We start from the raw sequence: 14,870 nt of genomic DNA on the forward strand, positions 1-14,870 counted from the left end.
CCTGTTAGTTTTTGTTCAATCGCAGGTGTTGTCTCTTTGTCGTGTAAAGGGTTTTAATGTTTTCATCCTCCATAGGGCCAGGAGTTTTTCCAGGAGTTTAAAAAAAAAACATACGACCTGATTACAAAAAGTACCTGGTGCCATCATAGCCCTTATACAGCTACCTTATTACTATGTCATACGCTACAATTAGGGTCCGGAGTTAGATTAGATTAGCCTATTAGATTAGCCTATTACCAGATCAGGAAAAACTCTGGGGCCCAGGAAACCTATTGGATAACCTTAGGTCTTTTTTTAAACCTCCCGCTTTGGGCTGGATGTGTCCATGTGTAGTTCATACACGTATAATCGATGAGCGGAATTACTGTTTTACCTCAATTATCCACAAAATCCCTCATTTGAAATGGCGTGGCACGGGTTCAAGAAAACCGGCGCTTTCAAACTAGGGATTTCGTGGCCAATTGAGGTAAGGCAGTAATTGGCCACGAAATCCCTAGTTTGAAAGCGACTGTTTTCTTGAACCCGTGCCACGCCATTTCAAATGAGGGATTTTGTGGATAATTGAGGTAAAACAGTAATTCCGCTCATCGATTATACGTGTATGAACTACACATTGACACATCCAACCCAAAGCGGGAGGTTTAAAAAAAGACTTTCTTAGTACCAGAGCATGCCTTTAAAATGTCCAATACAATTGATATAATTTCGAATTAGTCATAGGCCTTATAACTTGTAATAGATGGATTTGCGAAGACATAGATGCCCACTTCTGGGACTCGATAAGGAACAATCTCTATGACAGCCTGATGTCTTTGGGTTTTAACTATGTCAGTCTAAACAAAACACACACACACACACACACACACACACACACACACACACACACACACACACACACACACACACACACACACACACACACACACACACACACACACACACACACACACACACACACACACACACACATTCATAACAACTCCACAATCGCAGCATTCTGCTTATCATCATTTTGCTACCAAAAACAAGCCACAGTGGTATTCCCAGGTCAGTTAATACTCCATATGTTATGACAGCAGTGACTAACCTTATGCCTTTCCCCCAACCATGTGAAATTCGCTCACTAATGATTTATTTTAAGTAAGATTAAAAAGCTCAACTTCCTGCATTTCAAGCATTTGTTATCCCCACTGAAGCAAGCTCCAAAAACATTCATTCAAACCGAAGCCACATGACCATATATGTTCAAATGATCATAGCAGCGTGCTCATCTTACGACTGCTCTGAGACTGTTTTGAATGAGCTGGTCGCTTCCCCCACTCACTGGTTGCCTTTGACTCCAAGCATGCTCAGTGTGCTCTGGTAGTCAGGGGGGCTGCTACTAGCCCCACGCTCTCTTCTTTCCTTCTCCCTCTTTTTGTATTACAAATTGCTGTGACACTCTGCTCCCTCTCTCTCCTTCCCTCCAGTCTTCAAAAGGAAACGAGTGTGGGATTCAGGGGGACTGGAAATAACCTTCACATTGGACGGCTTTCCCAGCTATCTCGTTCTCACACACAGACCGCATCTGCGCTGTGCCGACGCTCTCGCTCTCCCCCTCATACACACAAACATGCTTGGGTAGTCACACATAACACGCCGGGGTCTGGTTCTCTCGCTTTCAATGAGAGACAGCGCTACTAGGCTACTCACCACTCCATGGACCAGGAACTCAAACAGTTTGCTCTTGGTGGCTTTGCGCGCTCCCCCTGCCGTCTCCTCCGTAGCCATTTGCTCCGTCCCCTCGCTTCCCCCTGCTCCTACTACGTCTCCCTCTCTTTCTTTTGTCTTTCCCTCTCCCTCTGCCTCTCTTCCCCCTCACCCGGGCGTTCAAATCCCCTCCCTTGCTCCACTTTCCTCCTCTTTGTGCTCTTTTCCAGCTCTCTCCCTCGCCTTCGTTCTCTCTTAACCCTCTCAACCTCTGTGTTTTTGCAGTGCAGCCTTGCCGAGGCTCTCACTGTCTCTTAGCACACTTTTTAGTTGAGCTGCCTTTCAGGAGCAGGAGCCCGGCGAAGAGGGGGAGTGGGGGCCCCGGCAGGGGGGTTTGAGCCGGCCCACCCCGCCGGCCCCCCCACCACAGCTGTTGCATTCCATTGGTAGATAAGGGCATGCTGTGTGCCTGGCTGTTTGAGAACAGGGACTGGGGAGGTTATCTTCAGTTAGCCATTCCCACCCCCTAGCAACGAGCCCAGAGGCCATGGTCAACCCCTCAGCACGATTGATTCTCAAAAAAGGACAAGTGGCTCTTAAATGGGACACACTGTATATTACAAACCTAGGGCACACAGTGTCAAACCTAAATCACTACAACCTATGTGTCCGACTGTTGCCTCTCAAGTAACAGGATCACAAATGTATCGGAAAAGCTATCTGTCATCTATACACAATACCGTGATATACATAACTATCATGGTAACGCGGCCTAAAGCACGATCATTGGTCAGCGAGGAAAAGATTCAGACTCTGTATCCAAAAACAAAGAACAGTTCCTGGTTGGGCACAGCTGTGTGCAACACCATGTCTAATGAGCCTGCTAATATCCGTTCTGCCTCCAAAGTCCACTTCACAATGGGAAAGGGCCTCCTTCAGAACACCTTCACTTCCTGTCTTTCAATGTCTGTGTCCCAAAATGGCACCCTATTCCCTATAGTGCACTCAAAAGGTGGTGGACTACGTAGGGACAAATCCCATATCTGGCTTTAGCCTGGCTTTGTCCGAGGGGCATTCAGAAAGGTCCAGGGGTTCTCTCCTCTCTTCCCTTTGTTAGATATAGGATGAAGTGGGCCCTAGACAGTGATCCTGGGTCAGTTTTTGCATTTCCCCACTAATTGTTAAGGTAAGGATTGGGGGAGGGGAAGCTGATCCTAGCTCTGTACCTAGAGGAAACTTCACCCCGGAGCCTTTGTTCGTCTGTCTCATGGTCGGGTTACTAAAAAGTGTAGAGCCCTGTCTGGGTTGCAGACATAGCCGCAGGTCATATTTCTGACTCACAGACTTCTCTCCCCCCCCCCCCCCCTCTTTCTCCGCCCTCCTTCCCTCCATCCAAGGGGTTGAATTATTAATGAGTCGATTTGAATGACAAAGCGGCGTGGAAGTGGGGCAGGATCAAAGGGCATCCGGCTTACGACGCATGCCAGTTGTTACCATTATCACCAGCAGCTCTGTGATCTGTGGCCAAGGTGAGAAATGGTAGTGGCGGTGGTGGGTTTAGAGATGGGAGGAGGGAACAATATCAACCACTCCAATGAATAAAAGGTTTAAACCCAGATGCCCCAGAGTGAAGGACTCAAACAGTTTCAACACATCCCTCTGATTCAAAACGGATCACAAACCTGACAGCAGGAAAAGGAAATGGACAAATAGTTTACCCCCATGCTCTCTGTCGTCAGTCTCCTCCCAAATGGATTTGATGCAAGGGTTTTCTACTGAAATGGCGGGGGAGATGGGAGGGGACGGGATAGCACTGGGGGAGGGGAGTACTGTCTGTATTAAAGGGGCATCTAGGTCCCACCTCACCCCAGACTCGGAGCTTGGACTTCAGCGGTCTTGCAAGTGAGGGAGCCATTCTTCAACGAGTGACAGCAGTGCGGTTCAGTTATTGTAGTCGAGGGCCACAGCTGGTACGTGGGCCTGTAAACACCTAGGTCAGAGGTCTCAACCCGTGACCTTCCTAGAGTGCCTCTGATCCCTATTGGAGGGAGCAGTGGCACCCAGCACCATTCATCATTTAACTAGCAGGAGGAAACAGAGAAAGATGTCTGCATGGTCATTATGTCAGAAACAGTCAGCAACAGACAACCATGTTCCAAATAAAAACATACAGAATCCTAGGATAGGTCAGCTAATGATGCCAAATTATCATTCCACAGTTATTGACTGACTGGTGTTTGAGTCTAATTGCAATCCATCTATTGAGCAGCGTGCTCTGTCCTCCTCGTCCCTGTTTTAATTGTGCCCTTTGGGCTTTCCCTTATTGGTGGCGACACCTACTGTCGAGATGAGTGAAATGCCTCCCAACGTTGTGCTCTACAGTAGCTGTGCTGCAAAGCCCCATAGATCTTGGGGTTCGTATTAAGATGCAGTGAATGATTAGGATAGTTAAACTATGCATCTCTTTTATGCATAGAATCATTTTAAAAAATCATCTAAAATGTTATATTATATAACATACATCTGCTCTGGTGTACAGTCAAGAAGCACCAAACAAATCACCTTAAAACAAGCAGAGTCAGAGATAAAACGTTGTCCTTGTTTCCCCAGCAAATGGCACGTGGGCGTCAAAAGATAACAAAGGGATCCGACCGTTCAGGAAGGGGCACGGATGGCTTGTGCGCAGAAGTACCCCTTGCTGGACCCCCGCAGTCTCCCTCACCAATAGGCCAACCAGTATCACCAAACGGCCATGACCCATTCTGTAGCACAGGGGAGAAGGGGGCTAACAGGGGGTAATCGCTTGCTGGGAGCAGTAGTAGTACTACAATGGCCAGTAGAGGGGGCACATACTGCAGCTATATGGGCAGACTCCCCTGCCTAGGAGGGGACTATAATGAGTCTGCTTGAATGAAAAGGAACCCTCCCTCATGCAGTGTGCTATAGGAATATGTTGAAATATACTACACCCAGTTATGAATCATTTATGTCCACACTCTCCTTTTTGCCATTGAAAGGGGATATACCATTTTTTTAACTTTTAAATTCATTTAAATTGAATCACAGATCGCCTCTTTCTTCATTCATTCCTACAGTGCCTGAATGGGCAGACATACACTATTCTCGTGTGGCCACTAGGGAGAGACACTGAGCACACAGCAGTGTATGTTGAGCATACTGCAGTACAGTTTCATCAAAGCATCGTCATTAGTTCTACTGCTAAATTTCCACTCGAGGTTAATTGAAGTCAGTGGTCATCAATGACATTGTAAAAATCCCAATCTAAACATAGAACATTTGCAACAGGCTATATTTGGTGGCTAATTCAATACATCCAATAAAACCGTGGATAAATTATAAAATTGTAATGGCTAGAATGACATTGTTTTAATTCTATCATAACCGATTCACAACTACAAAAGTAATCATGCCTTCCAGTATGTAACCATAAACTAACGCGATTCCCGAGATGCCAATAACAAATCGCTGGATAACGACTTTTTATTTTATATCGCCGCTAAAAGTGGTGGTGCAGCAGTGTAACAAAAGACTTAGCAAAGAAAAGGGAGAATCCACACAGTCTGGCCACAGCCAGTCTCTCAATACACCCGCTTTGTCTACATTCTCCAAGTATTCATTAGAGAGACGCAGGAATGAGAAGAGAGAGAGAAAGGAGAATGAGCGAACGAATGAAAGAGAGAAAGGACTCAGAGAGGGGGGGGGGGGGGGCATAATAGGTATTCCAGAAAGTGCTGACGCGGTTTCGTTTTACAGTACACTATGGTGCCCCCTTCACATGTAGACAAATTAGCCACCAAATATAGCCTGTTGCATATTTTCTTTGTTTAGATTGGGATTTTTACAATGTCATTGATGACCACTGACTTCAATTAACCTCGAGTGTATGTATGTATGTATGTATGTATGTATGTATGTATGTATGTATGTATGTATGTATGTATGTATGTATGTATGTATGTATGTATGTATGTATGTATGTATGTATGTATGTATGTATGTATGTATGTATGTATGTATGTATGCATGTGTGTATGTGTGTATGTGTGTATGCGTGTACACACACACACACACACACACACACACACACACACACACACACACACACACACACACACACACACACACACACACACACACACACACACACACACACACACACACACACACACACACACACAGTTAGAGTACACACTACACACAAACTCATCCAGTTATTGTCACAGTTGGGTTGTGAGGGGGAATGCAATAAAGACGGGATTCCCTCCTGTCGGGCCCATTCTCTTTCTTTCTTCAGTGTGAGAGTTGCAAACAAACCCCTGCTAAAGCTGGTTGAGGGGCTGAGCTCCAGGACAACAGCTCTCTGTAGGATTTTGGGCCCCACAATCAAAGGATGGACTACAAAAGCACAAGGAGCTGCACCTTTACTAAGGACTCAGGATTAAGGAGGGAAAAAATTCCGGGAAAGATTTCTCTAAGGAACACATTTGAAATAGTCAGACTGGTAGAGACAGGAATTCAAGCGACACAGAAAACATAGTAACAGGATATTACATATATTGAACAAAAATATAAATGCAACAATTTCAATGATTTTTACTAAATTACAGTTAATGTAAGGAAATCAGTCAATTGAAATAAATTCATTAGGCCTTAATTTATGGATTTCACATGACAGGGCAGGGTCACAGTCATGTGGGGAGCCAGGCCCAGCCAATCAGAATTTGTTTTTCTCCACTAAAGGGATTGATTACAGACAAACACTTATCAATGCATTTCTTGTGTGTATTTCAGTTCATGAAACATGACACCAACACATGTTGCGTTTATATTTTTCTTCAGTGTATTAGCATGAAGTAGTCATAGGTTAGCAATAGGATAGCAATAGAATACAGTAGATATTATCGAAATCCATTAGGAAAAAAACTTGATGCCATAAATGCAGATTATGCATAATTCGATGCAGAATAAGCATAAGACAAATACTCTTAACAGGTGGATGACTGCATGCATTGATACCAGTATAAAGGTCCAGCTAATCATCATTCCAGGAGTGGTTTCAGCACCTGACCTGGGCCATTACAGATTCGGGAATAGTTTAGAATAAGACCTTGGGTTGCAGCAGGAGTTGTTTGGGACAAAGCATCTTTATCCAGGGAGCATTTACGGTTGAGCTGCTTGGCAGAAGCGCCCCTCACCGCTCCCCTCGCAATGAAAGGGAGCATTGTGAGAGTGGATGGAGACTCCGTCCACAGCCTCACAATGAGCGGAGTTTCCCTGCACTCTGCAGCCATAGGCGGGCGACAACAATCGACACACTGCAGGAAGGCTTCTGGACATTACCCGAGGGCATTTCCTGTTTGCTGTCGCCATAGCAACCACTTGTCCTGCCTTTCCTTTACAGGTAGCAACTCAACCTGCAGCCAATGAGAAACTGGGACATGGTGGAAATATTGCAGTCGATTTACTTTAACTGTTACAGTAGATGCTAGTTTAGTGCCAATGTAGACTAGTACAAGCCTTAACATACCAAAACTTGAGTTGGGTGTTGACGAAAAACACATACGGTATCTGGCGGGTATTAAGGCCAAATAAAATGGGCAGTTTTCTGACAAGCTTTGTGTCAACAGTAAGTCCCACAGCAGAGAGACGCAGTAGCTATAGCAGGAAACATAGCTAGCTACTGTGGTTACTAAGGCTACAGTTCAGAAATCCAGTAACCGGGCCTCCCACCCCTCCCCTACAGGACCTCAGAGCCGCCCTGTGCTGTGCTGCTGGGACACCCAATACACTACACTAATCCACAGTGAAACGCAGAATCACAGACAGTCAGCCATCATGAATGTACATGAACCAGCCAGGCGTCTCATCTAAGAAAAAAAGCATTGGGACAGAATATGCACTGGCAACCCTCTCCTTTTGGTACAGAAAGCCTCTCCCCGCCCCTCTACTTTAACCTAGTTTGCATACAGCTAATCTAGCCTAGATCCTTCAGCACCACTATGCCCAGACAGGATGGAAGAGAGGGCAAACAGAATGAGGCCAGGGCTGTGTCCCATATAGAACCCTATCCCCATAGGGTGTGGTCAAACGTAGTGCACTATGTAGGGAATAGTGTGCCATTTGGACGCAGATCCATGTGCATAAGGAGGACTTTCATCAGACTGTTCCCAGTCCAAGATAGGGAGTCTCAAGAGAAACAACAGCAGTGGAAGTTATACCAAAGCAACTGATTGATTCTAGGATGAAAGTATCTGGGATAATTCCCCATGCCATTGGGACATTGGGGGGGAAGTGGGTGAAGTGAACTGGAAACAAAGGGGCAGACAGGACTGGCAGTGGTTCTCCAATCCAGATTGAATGCTGCATGCGCTTGAGACCTAATGATGCTCATTAAATGTTGTATACTGAACAAAAAATAAATGCAACATGCAAAGTGTTGGTCCCATGTTTCACGAGCTGAAATAAATATCCCAGATTTTTTTCCATAGGCACAATAAGCTTATTTCTTTCAAACTGTGTGCACAAATGTGTTTAAGTCCCTGTTAGTGAACATTTATCCTTAGCCAAGATAACACATTGCCACAGATGTCTCAAGTTTTGAGGGAGCGTGCAATTGGCATGCTGACTGCAGGAATGTCCACCAGAGCTGTTGCCAGAGAATTGAATGTTCATTTCTCTACCATAAGCCGACTCGACTCCAACGTCGTTTGAGAGAATTTGACAGTATGTCCAACCGGCCTCACAACCGCAAACCACGTGTAAACCACGCCAGCCCAGGACTTCCACATCCGGCTTCCCCTGTGGGGTCATCTGAGACCAGCCACCCGGACAGCTGATGAAACTGAGGAGTATTTCTAGCTGTAATAAAGCCCTTTTGTGGGGAAAAACTCATTCTGATTGGCTGCGCCCCTGCCCAGACAAGTGAAATCCATAGATTAGGGCCTAATTCATTTATTTCAATTGACTGATTTCCTCATATGAACTGTAACTCAGTAAAATCATTGAAATTGTTGCATGTTGCGTTTATATCTTTGTTCAGTATAAAACCTAGTGTTCAACATGCACTGTCGGAGTCTGACAGTATGGAAAATGGCATCAAAAAAAGTAATGGACTGAAACTGCTTCCGTCTGCGCAGGTAGGCCATAGAAAAGTGATGACACCCACCAAACCAAATGACAAAAATGACCCCTACCGCCAACATCGATCCATACAGCTGCTGCTGGCCATATTTGGATGGTTTTCATTTGCAACTTGGCTGCACTGCATGCTATCTGGGTGCACACTCTTCATGGATGCATGGCTCTTGGGGCCATGGTGCTGGTGCAGTATCGAGTGTTTGCATTTAAAATGGGTCGGCCTTGGTGAACCCAGACAGGCCGTCTCAGACACACAGTCACCCGAGCCTTTCCTGCGTCACACCACTGCTCCATGTGCCTTCACTACACAGCACGGCCTGCTAGCATTTAAAAGACAGAAGTACGTTCAAACATCCAGTTGAACATCTCCAAATAAACACTTATGGTAGGATAGTAGTGATTAAGAACACATATATGTAATATTCTGGCAAAGCTGGGTCTTTGCCATCTGTAATTAGGTTAGATAAACATAGTAATTTTGAACTAAAAGTCCAAATTGCATCTCTTTTTTTGTGTGACTGGTGTTGCTGGTGTATAGCCAGTCTACTGAAACTAGACTACAACTAAATACATACATTTAACTGTATGTCCAACCCTGTCTTCTTTGCCCACAGTCCTGTACCACAGTCACAGCCTTCCAAGCCACAGTCTCCTCAGCCACGTCCCCATGCTGGAAGTGATGTAGCCAACTCTATTGTTTGTTGTCAAGACACATACAGCATAGGAGCAAGCTACAGTCTCCCTACTGTATTGTACACGCAACTATGCTAGCATGTCATTTCTGTACTTTCAAACTTTCAGCATATTTAGCGCTTCCTATCGAGCCCAAGTCTACCAAGCCAATACTGTAGTTCATTTCCTGGGTAACAAAATCTTGGCCCTTCTTTCATTCGGCCAGGGCATTCCTTGCCAGCCAAATAAGGAAGTACTCATTGTCCAGATCTCCCTGCAAGTAATCCTAAACACAAAAGCCAAGGACCATTCAATAGGGTTAACTAATATTTGGGAAGAGCAGTACACATTTGTCAAAGTTTTAACTGAGGGCATAGTTTCAAAGACATTGCAGAATTTGAAATGTCTTGAACACAACGACAGAAAGTGGGTCATGATATGACCAATACTGTGCTTATATTCAGGTACAGTATAAGTCACGCTTTCAAGAAGTTCTGCTGTGAAGCCTCATGAGCAAAAAGAAAACTATGGGCCCTCGAACAAAACGTTCATCCTACATCTCTCCCTTGTTGGGGTGATGGGTCATCTATCTACTGGTATGCTAGATTCAAGAGAACAAAGAGGGATGGAGAGAAAGGGAAGAAAGGAGGGTGGTGGGGAAGAAAGGAGAGGGGTAGATGTAGAGGGGTTCTAATTACTGTTCAGCCATCCTTTAAGTGTCCCTTGTGAAAAAAGGGCAGATATTTTAAAATGGTATGTTTTCTTTCCCTGCAGACTTGAATGCATCAGGGTAGACCATCTGACTCCCTCTCAGGGCTTGAGGTAGAGGCTGACCCTAACTACAGATCTAGGACCAGTTTACCTTACTCACAACCCTGACCTTAACCACTCGGTAGATGTGACCTTCAGGGCTAAGGGTCATGCCTCCTCACCTCTCTAAAATGATGTGCCACACCTCTTATGTACATAGACAACAACACTGAAACCAAGCTGACGCCATCTTTACGAAGTTAGTGCTTTGTCTTGAGGTAAGGTTTTCTCCCTAACACTTGTAAGCTACATAAGCAGTTGCAACCCGTTTTCCAATGAAAATGTTTCGGCAGAGCCACAGTAACGCCCCACATTGCAAGGTGAAATGCTAACACTGCACGTGGGACAGTGCAGAAGCCACACATTCCAACAGGGTTATAGCATGGAAATCCATTGTTTTTCTTTGTCTGGATGGAATCTAAGCACAAGGGAGAATGAAATGCCGTGCATATACAGTACCAGTCAAAAGTTTGGAAACACCTATTAATTTAAGGGTATTACTATATTTGTACTATTTTCTTCATTGTAGAATAATAGTGAAGACATCAAAACTATGAAATAACACATATGGAATCACGTCGTAAGCAAAAAAGTTTTAAACAAATCAAAATATATTTTATATTTGAGATACTTCAAAGTAGCCACCCTTTGCCTTGACAGCTTTGCAACCTTTTGACATTCTCTCAACCAGCTTCACCTGGAATGCTTTTCCAACAATCTTAAAGGAGTTCCCACATATGCTGAGCACTTGTTGGCTGCTTTCCCTTCTTTTCTGCAGTCCAACTCATCTCAATTGGGTTGAGGTCGGGTGATTGTGGAGGACAGGTCATCTGATGCAGCACTCCATCACTCTCCTTCTTGGTCAAATAGCCCTTACACAGCCTGGAGGTGGGTTGGGTCATTGTCCTGTTGAAAAACAAATTATAGTCCCACCCAGCGCAAACCAGACAGGATGGCTTATCGCTACAGAATCCTGTGGTAGTCACGTTGGTTAAGTGTGCCTTGAATTCGAAATAAATCACAGACAGTGTCACCAGCAAAGCATCCGGCACCATCACACCTCCTCCTCCATGCTTCCCGGTGGGACCACACATGCAGAGATCATCCGTTCATCTACTCTGCGTCTCCCAAAGACAAGGCGGTCGAAACCAAAAATCTCAAATCAGACCAAAGGACAGATTTCCACCAATCTAATGTCTATTGCTCGTGTTTCTTGGCCCAAGCAAGTCTCTTCTTCTTATTGGTGTCCTTTAGTAGTGGTTTATTTGCTGAAATTCGACCATGAAGGCCTGATTCACACAGTCTCCTCTGAGCAGTTGATGTTGAGATGTGTCTGTTACATGAAATCTGTGAAGCATTTATTTTGGCTGCAATTTCTGAGGCTGGTAACTCTAATGAACTTATCCTCTGTAGCAGAGGTAACTCTGGGTTTTCCATTCCTGTGGCGGTCCTCATAAGAGCCAGTTTCATTATATCGCTTGATGGTTTTTCTAACTGCACCTGAAGAAACCTAAGGTTCTTGAAATGTTCCACATTGACTGACCTTCATGTCTTAAAGTAATGATGGACTGTCGTTTCTCTTTGCTTATTTGAGCTGTTCTTGCCATAATAAGGACTTAGTCTTTTACCAAATAGGGCTATCAAATCAAATCACATTTTATTTGTCACATGGGCCGAATACAACAGGTGTAGTAGACCTTACCGTGAAATGCTTACTTACAAGCCCTTAACCAACAATGCAATTCAAGAAATGGAGTTAATAAAATATTTACTAAATAAACTAAGGTAAAAAAAAAAATCAAAAAGTAACACAATAAATGTACATAACAATAGGAGGCTATATACAGGCGATACCTGTACTGAGTCAATGTGCGGGGGTACAGGTTAGTCAAAGTCATTTGTAAAGTGACTATGCGTAGATAAACAGCGAGTAGCAGCAGTGTAAAAACAAGGGGAGTCAATGTAAATAGTCCGGGTGGATTAATTGTTCAGCTATCTTCTGTATACCAACCCTACATTGTCACAACACAACTGATTTGGCTCAAACACATTAAAGAGGGAAATAAATTCCACAAATTAACTTTTAACAAGGCACACCTGTTCATTGAAATGCATTCCGGATGACTACCTCATGAAGCTGGTTGAGAGAATGCCAAGAGTGTGCAAAGATGTCACCAAGGCAAAGGGTGGCTACTTTGAAGAATCTCAAATATAAAATATATTTTGATTTGTTTAACACTTTTTTAGTCCCTACATGATTCCATGTGTTATTTCATTATTCTACAATGTAGAAAATAGCAAAAATAAAGAATAACCCTTGAATGAGTAGGTGTGTCCAAACTTTTTATGGTACCGTATATTACCAAAATGTATTGGATGGAAAACATCAGTACAACCACAGCCGTTGCTTGTAATAATGCACGAGTTTGGATATTGAATTATAAAGCTGTAAACTGAATCACTCTCTAACTGACTTGATTTGTAGCAAAAGAGGACAAATGATGGTCAAGACAAATGCCACCACTAGCCTACATTCACACAACAAATCTAGTCCACAGTGTTTTGCTGGAAGACCAAGTGAAAGTGCCTTATATCTCACACATACAGGTAACCGCCAAAATAAAGGAAACATCAACATAAAACGTCTTAATAGGGTGTTGGGCCACCACGAGCCAGAACAGCTTCAATACAGCTTTAATGCAGCTTGGCATAGATTCTACAAGTGTCTGGAACTCTATTGGAGGGATGCGACACTATTCTTCCACAAGAAATTCCATCATTTGGTGTTTTGTTGATGGTGGTGGAAAAAGGTTCCTCAGATGCCGCTCCAGTCTCCCATAAATGTTCTATTGGGTTAAGATTTGGTGACTGACACGACCATGGCATATGGTTTACATCATTTTCATGCTCATGAAACCATTCAGTGACTACGGGGGGGCATTGTAATCTTATGAGGGCATAGCCATGGTAGCCAAAATAATGGGCAAAAATAATGGCATGATGGGATGTTAATTCCTGAATTAACTCAGGAACCACAAATGTGTGGAAGCACCTGCTTTCAATATACTTTGTATCCCTCATTTAGTGAAGTGTTTCCATTATTTGGGCAGTTACCTGTAGCTACTTCTAGCACTATCCTCACAATGAGTACCACCATTACTTGATTAGTATAGAGGCATTAGTGTTTGAGTTTTAAAATAATCCCAACACATTGCACAGATAATCAAATACCCCTACATACTGTAGATATATATATATATATATATATACACACACCATTGTGACACAGAGTTGTCATAATGTTTCAGCAAATGTACAGTACACCAGGGGTGTTGGTAGACACAATGCAAGTAAGTTGATTTATGTCCCTCTAACTGCCCTGAATGCCTCTCATGATCCTACAGCTATTGTATGCAGTAATCATGTGCCTATGAAGATTTATACTGTCAGGACTGAGCCGGTGTGCTCTAGGAGGAAGTCCACTGTGTGCAGCTCACCCTGCACTAAACATAAATAACATGAGCATATCTACTTCTGCTAAGCTTCCCAGTAAAGCAATAAAATCAAGTAAGCATCCCAAAAGAAAAGTGCTCAAAATAGCCCATGTAAACATATGTAGCTTAAGAAACGTGGTTCATGAAATGAATAATTTGCTAGTAACAGATGACATTCATATTCTGATTATCTCGGAAACACTCAGATTATACATTTGAAGATACAGTGATAGCAATACACGGTTATAACATTTACAGAAAATAAAGAAATGCCAAATGTGGAAGTGTTGATAATTATATTCAGAACCACATTCCTGTAAATATTAGAGAGGATCTCATGCTAAATACTGTGAAAGTAATATGGCTACAGGTTCATTTGCCTCACCTAAAGTCCATTCTGGTGGGAAGCTGCTATAGATCACCTAGTGCTAACATCTGGATTGCTTGATAATGTATGTGATATCAACAGAGAGGTATATTTTCTGGGTGATTTAAATATTGACTGGCTGTCATCAAGCTGCCCACTCAAGAAAAAGCTTCAAACTGTAACCAGTGCCTGCAACCTGGTTCAGGTTATCAGTCAATTAACCAGGGTAGTTACAAACAGCACAGGAATTAAATCATCAACATATATTGATCACATCTTTACTAATGCAGCAGAAATAAGCTTGAAATCAGTATCCAGATCCATCAGATGTAGTGATCACAATATAGTAGCCATATCTAGGAAAACCAAAGTTCCAAAAGCTGGGCCTAATATAGTGTATAAGGAGGTTGTACAATACGTGTTGTAGTGATTCCTATATTGTTGATGTAAAGAATATTTGTTGGTCCGTGGTGTGTAATGAGGAGCAAACAGACATTGCACTTGACAAATTTGTGAAATTGTTTATTCCAGTTACTAATAAGCATGCACCTAATAAGAAAATGACTGTAAAAACTGTTAAATCCCTGTGGATTGATAAAGAATTGGAAAATTGTATGGTTGAGAGGGATGAAGCAAAATGAATGGCAAATAAGTCTGGCTGCACAAACGATTAGCAAACG

At 43.3% G+C, this 14,870-nt stretch overlaps 1 protein-coding gene across 3 annotated transcripts in view; it reads right to left on the reverse strand.

Moving 5' to 3' along the window:
• Positions 1-14,870, reverse strand: part of LOC124039762 (SWI/SNF-related matrix-associated actin-dependent regulator of chromatin subfamily D member 3-like) — a 48,083-nt gene that overhangs the window by 27,799 nt on the left and 5,414 nt on the right. The window contains exon 1 of one of the 3 annotated variants that reach the window (XM_046356099.1): positions 1,693-2,027. The exons of 1 other annotated variant lie outside the window; for it this stretch is intronic. In XM_046356099.1, the coding sequence (XP_046212055.1) occupies positions 1,693-1,770 (78 nt within the window). In that variant the 5' untranslated portion in view covers positions 1,771-2,027. Of the gene's footprint in view, positions 1-1,692; positions 2,028-14,870 lie in introns of those variants that run through there. One more of the 3 variants, XM_046356101.1, reaches the window with a different exon arrangement.

This window comes from Oncorhynchus gorbuscha, linkage group LG07, assembly GCF_021184085.1.
Source record: "Oncorhynchus gorbuscha isolate QuinsamMale2020 ecotype Even-year linkage group LG07, OgorEven_v1.0, whole genome shotgun sequence".
Classification (NCBI taxonomy): Eukaryota; Metazoa; Chordata; class Actinopteri; order Salmoniformes; family Salmonidae; genus Oncorhynchus; species Oncorhynchus gorbuscha.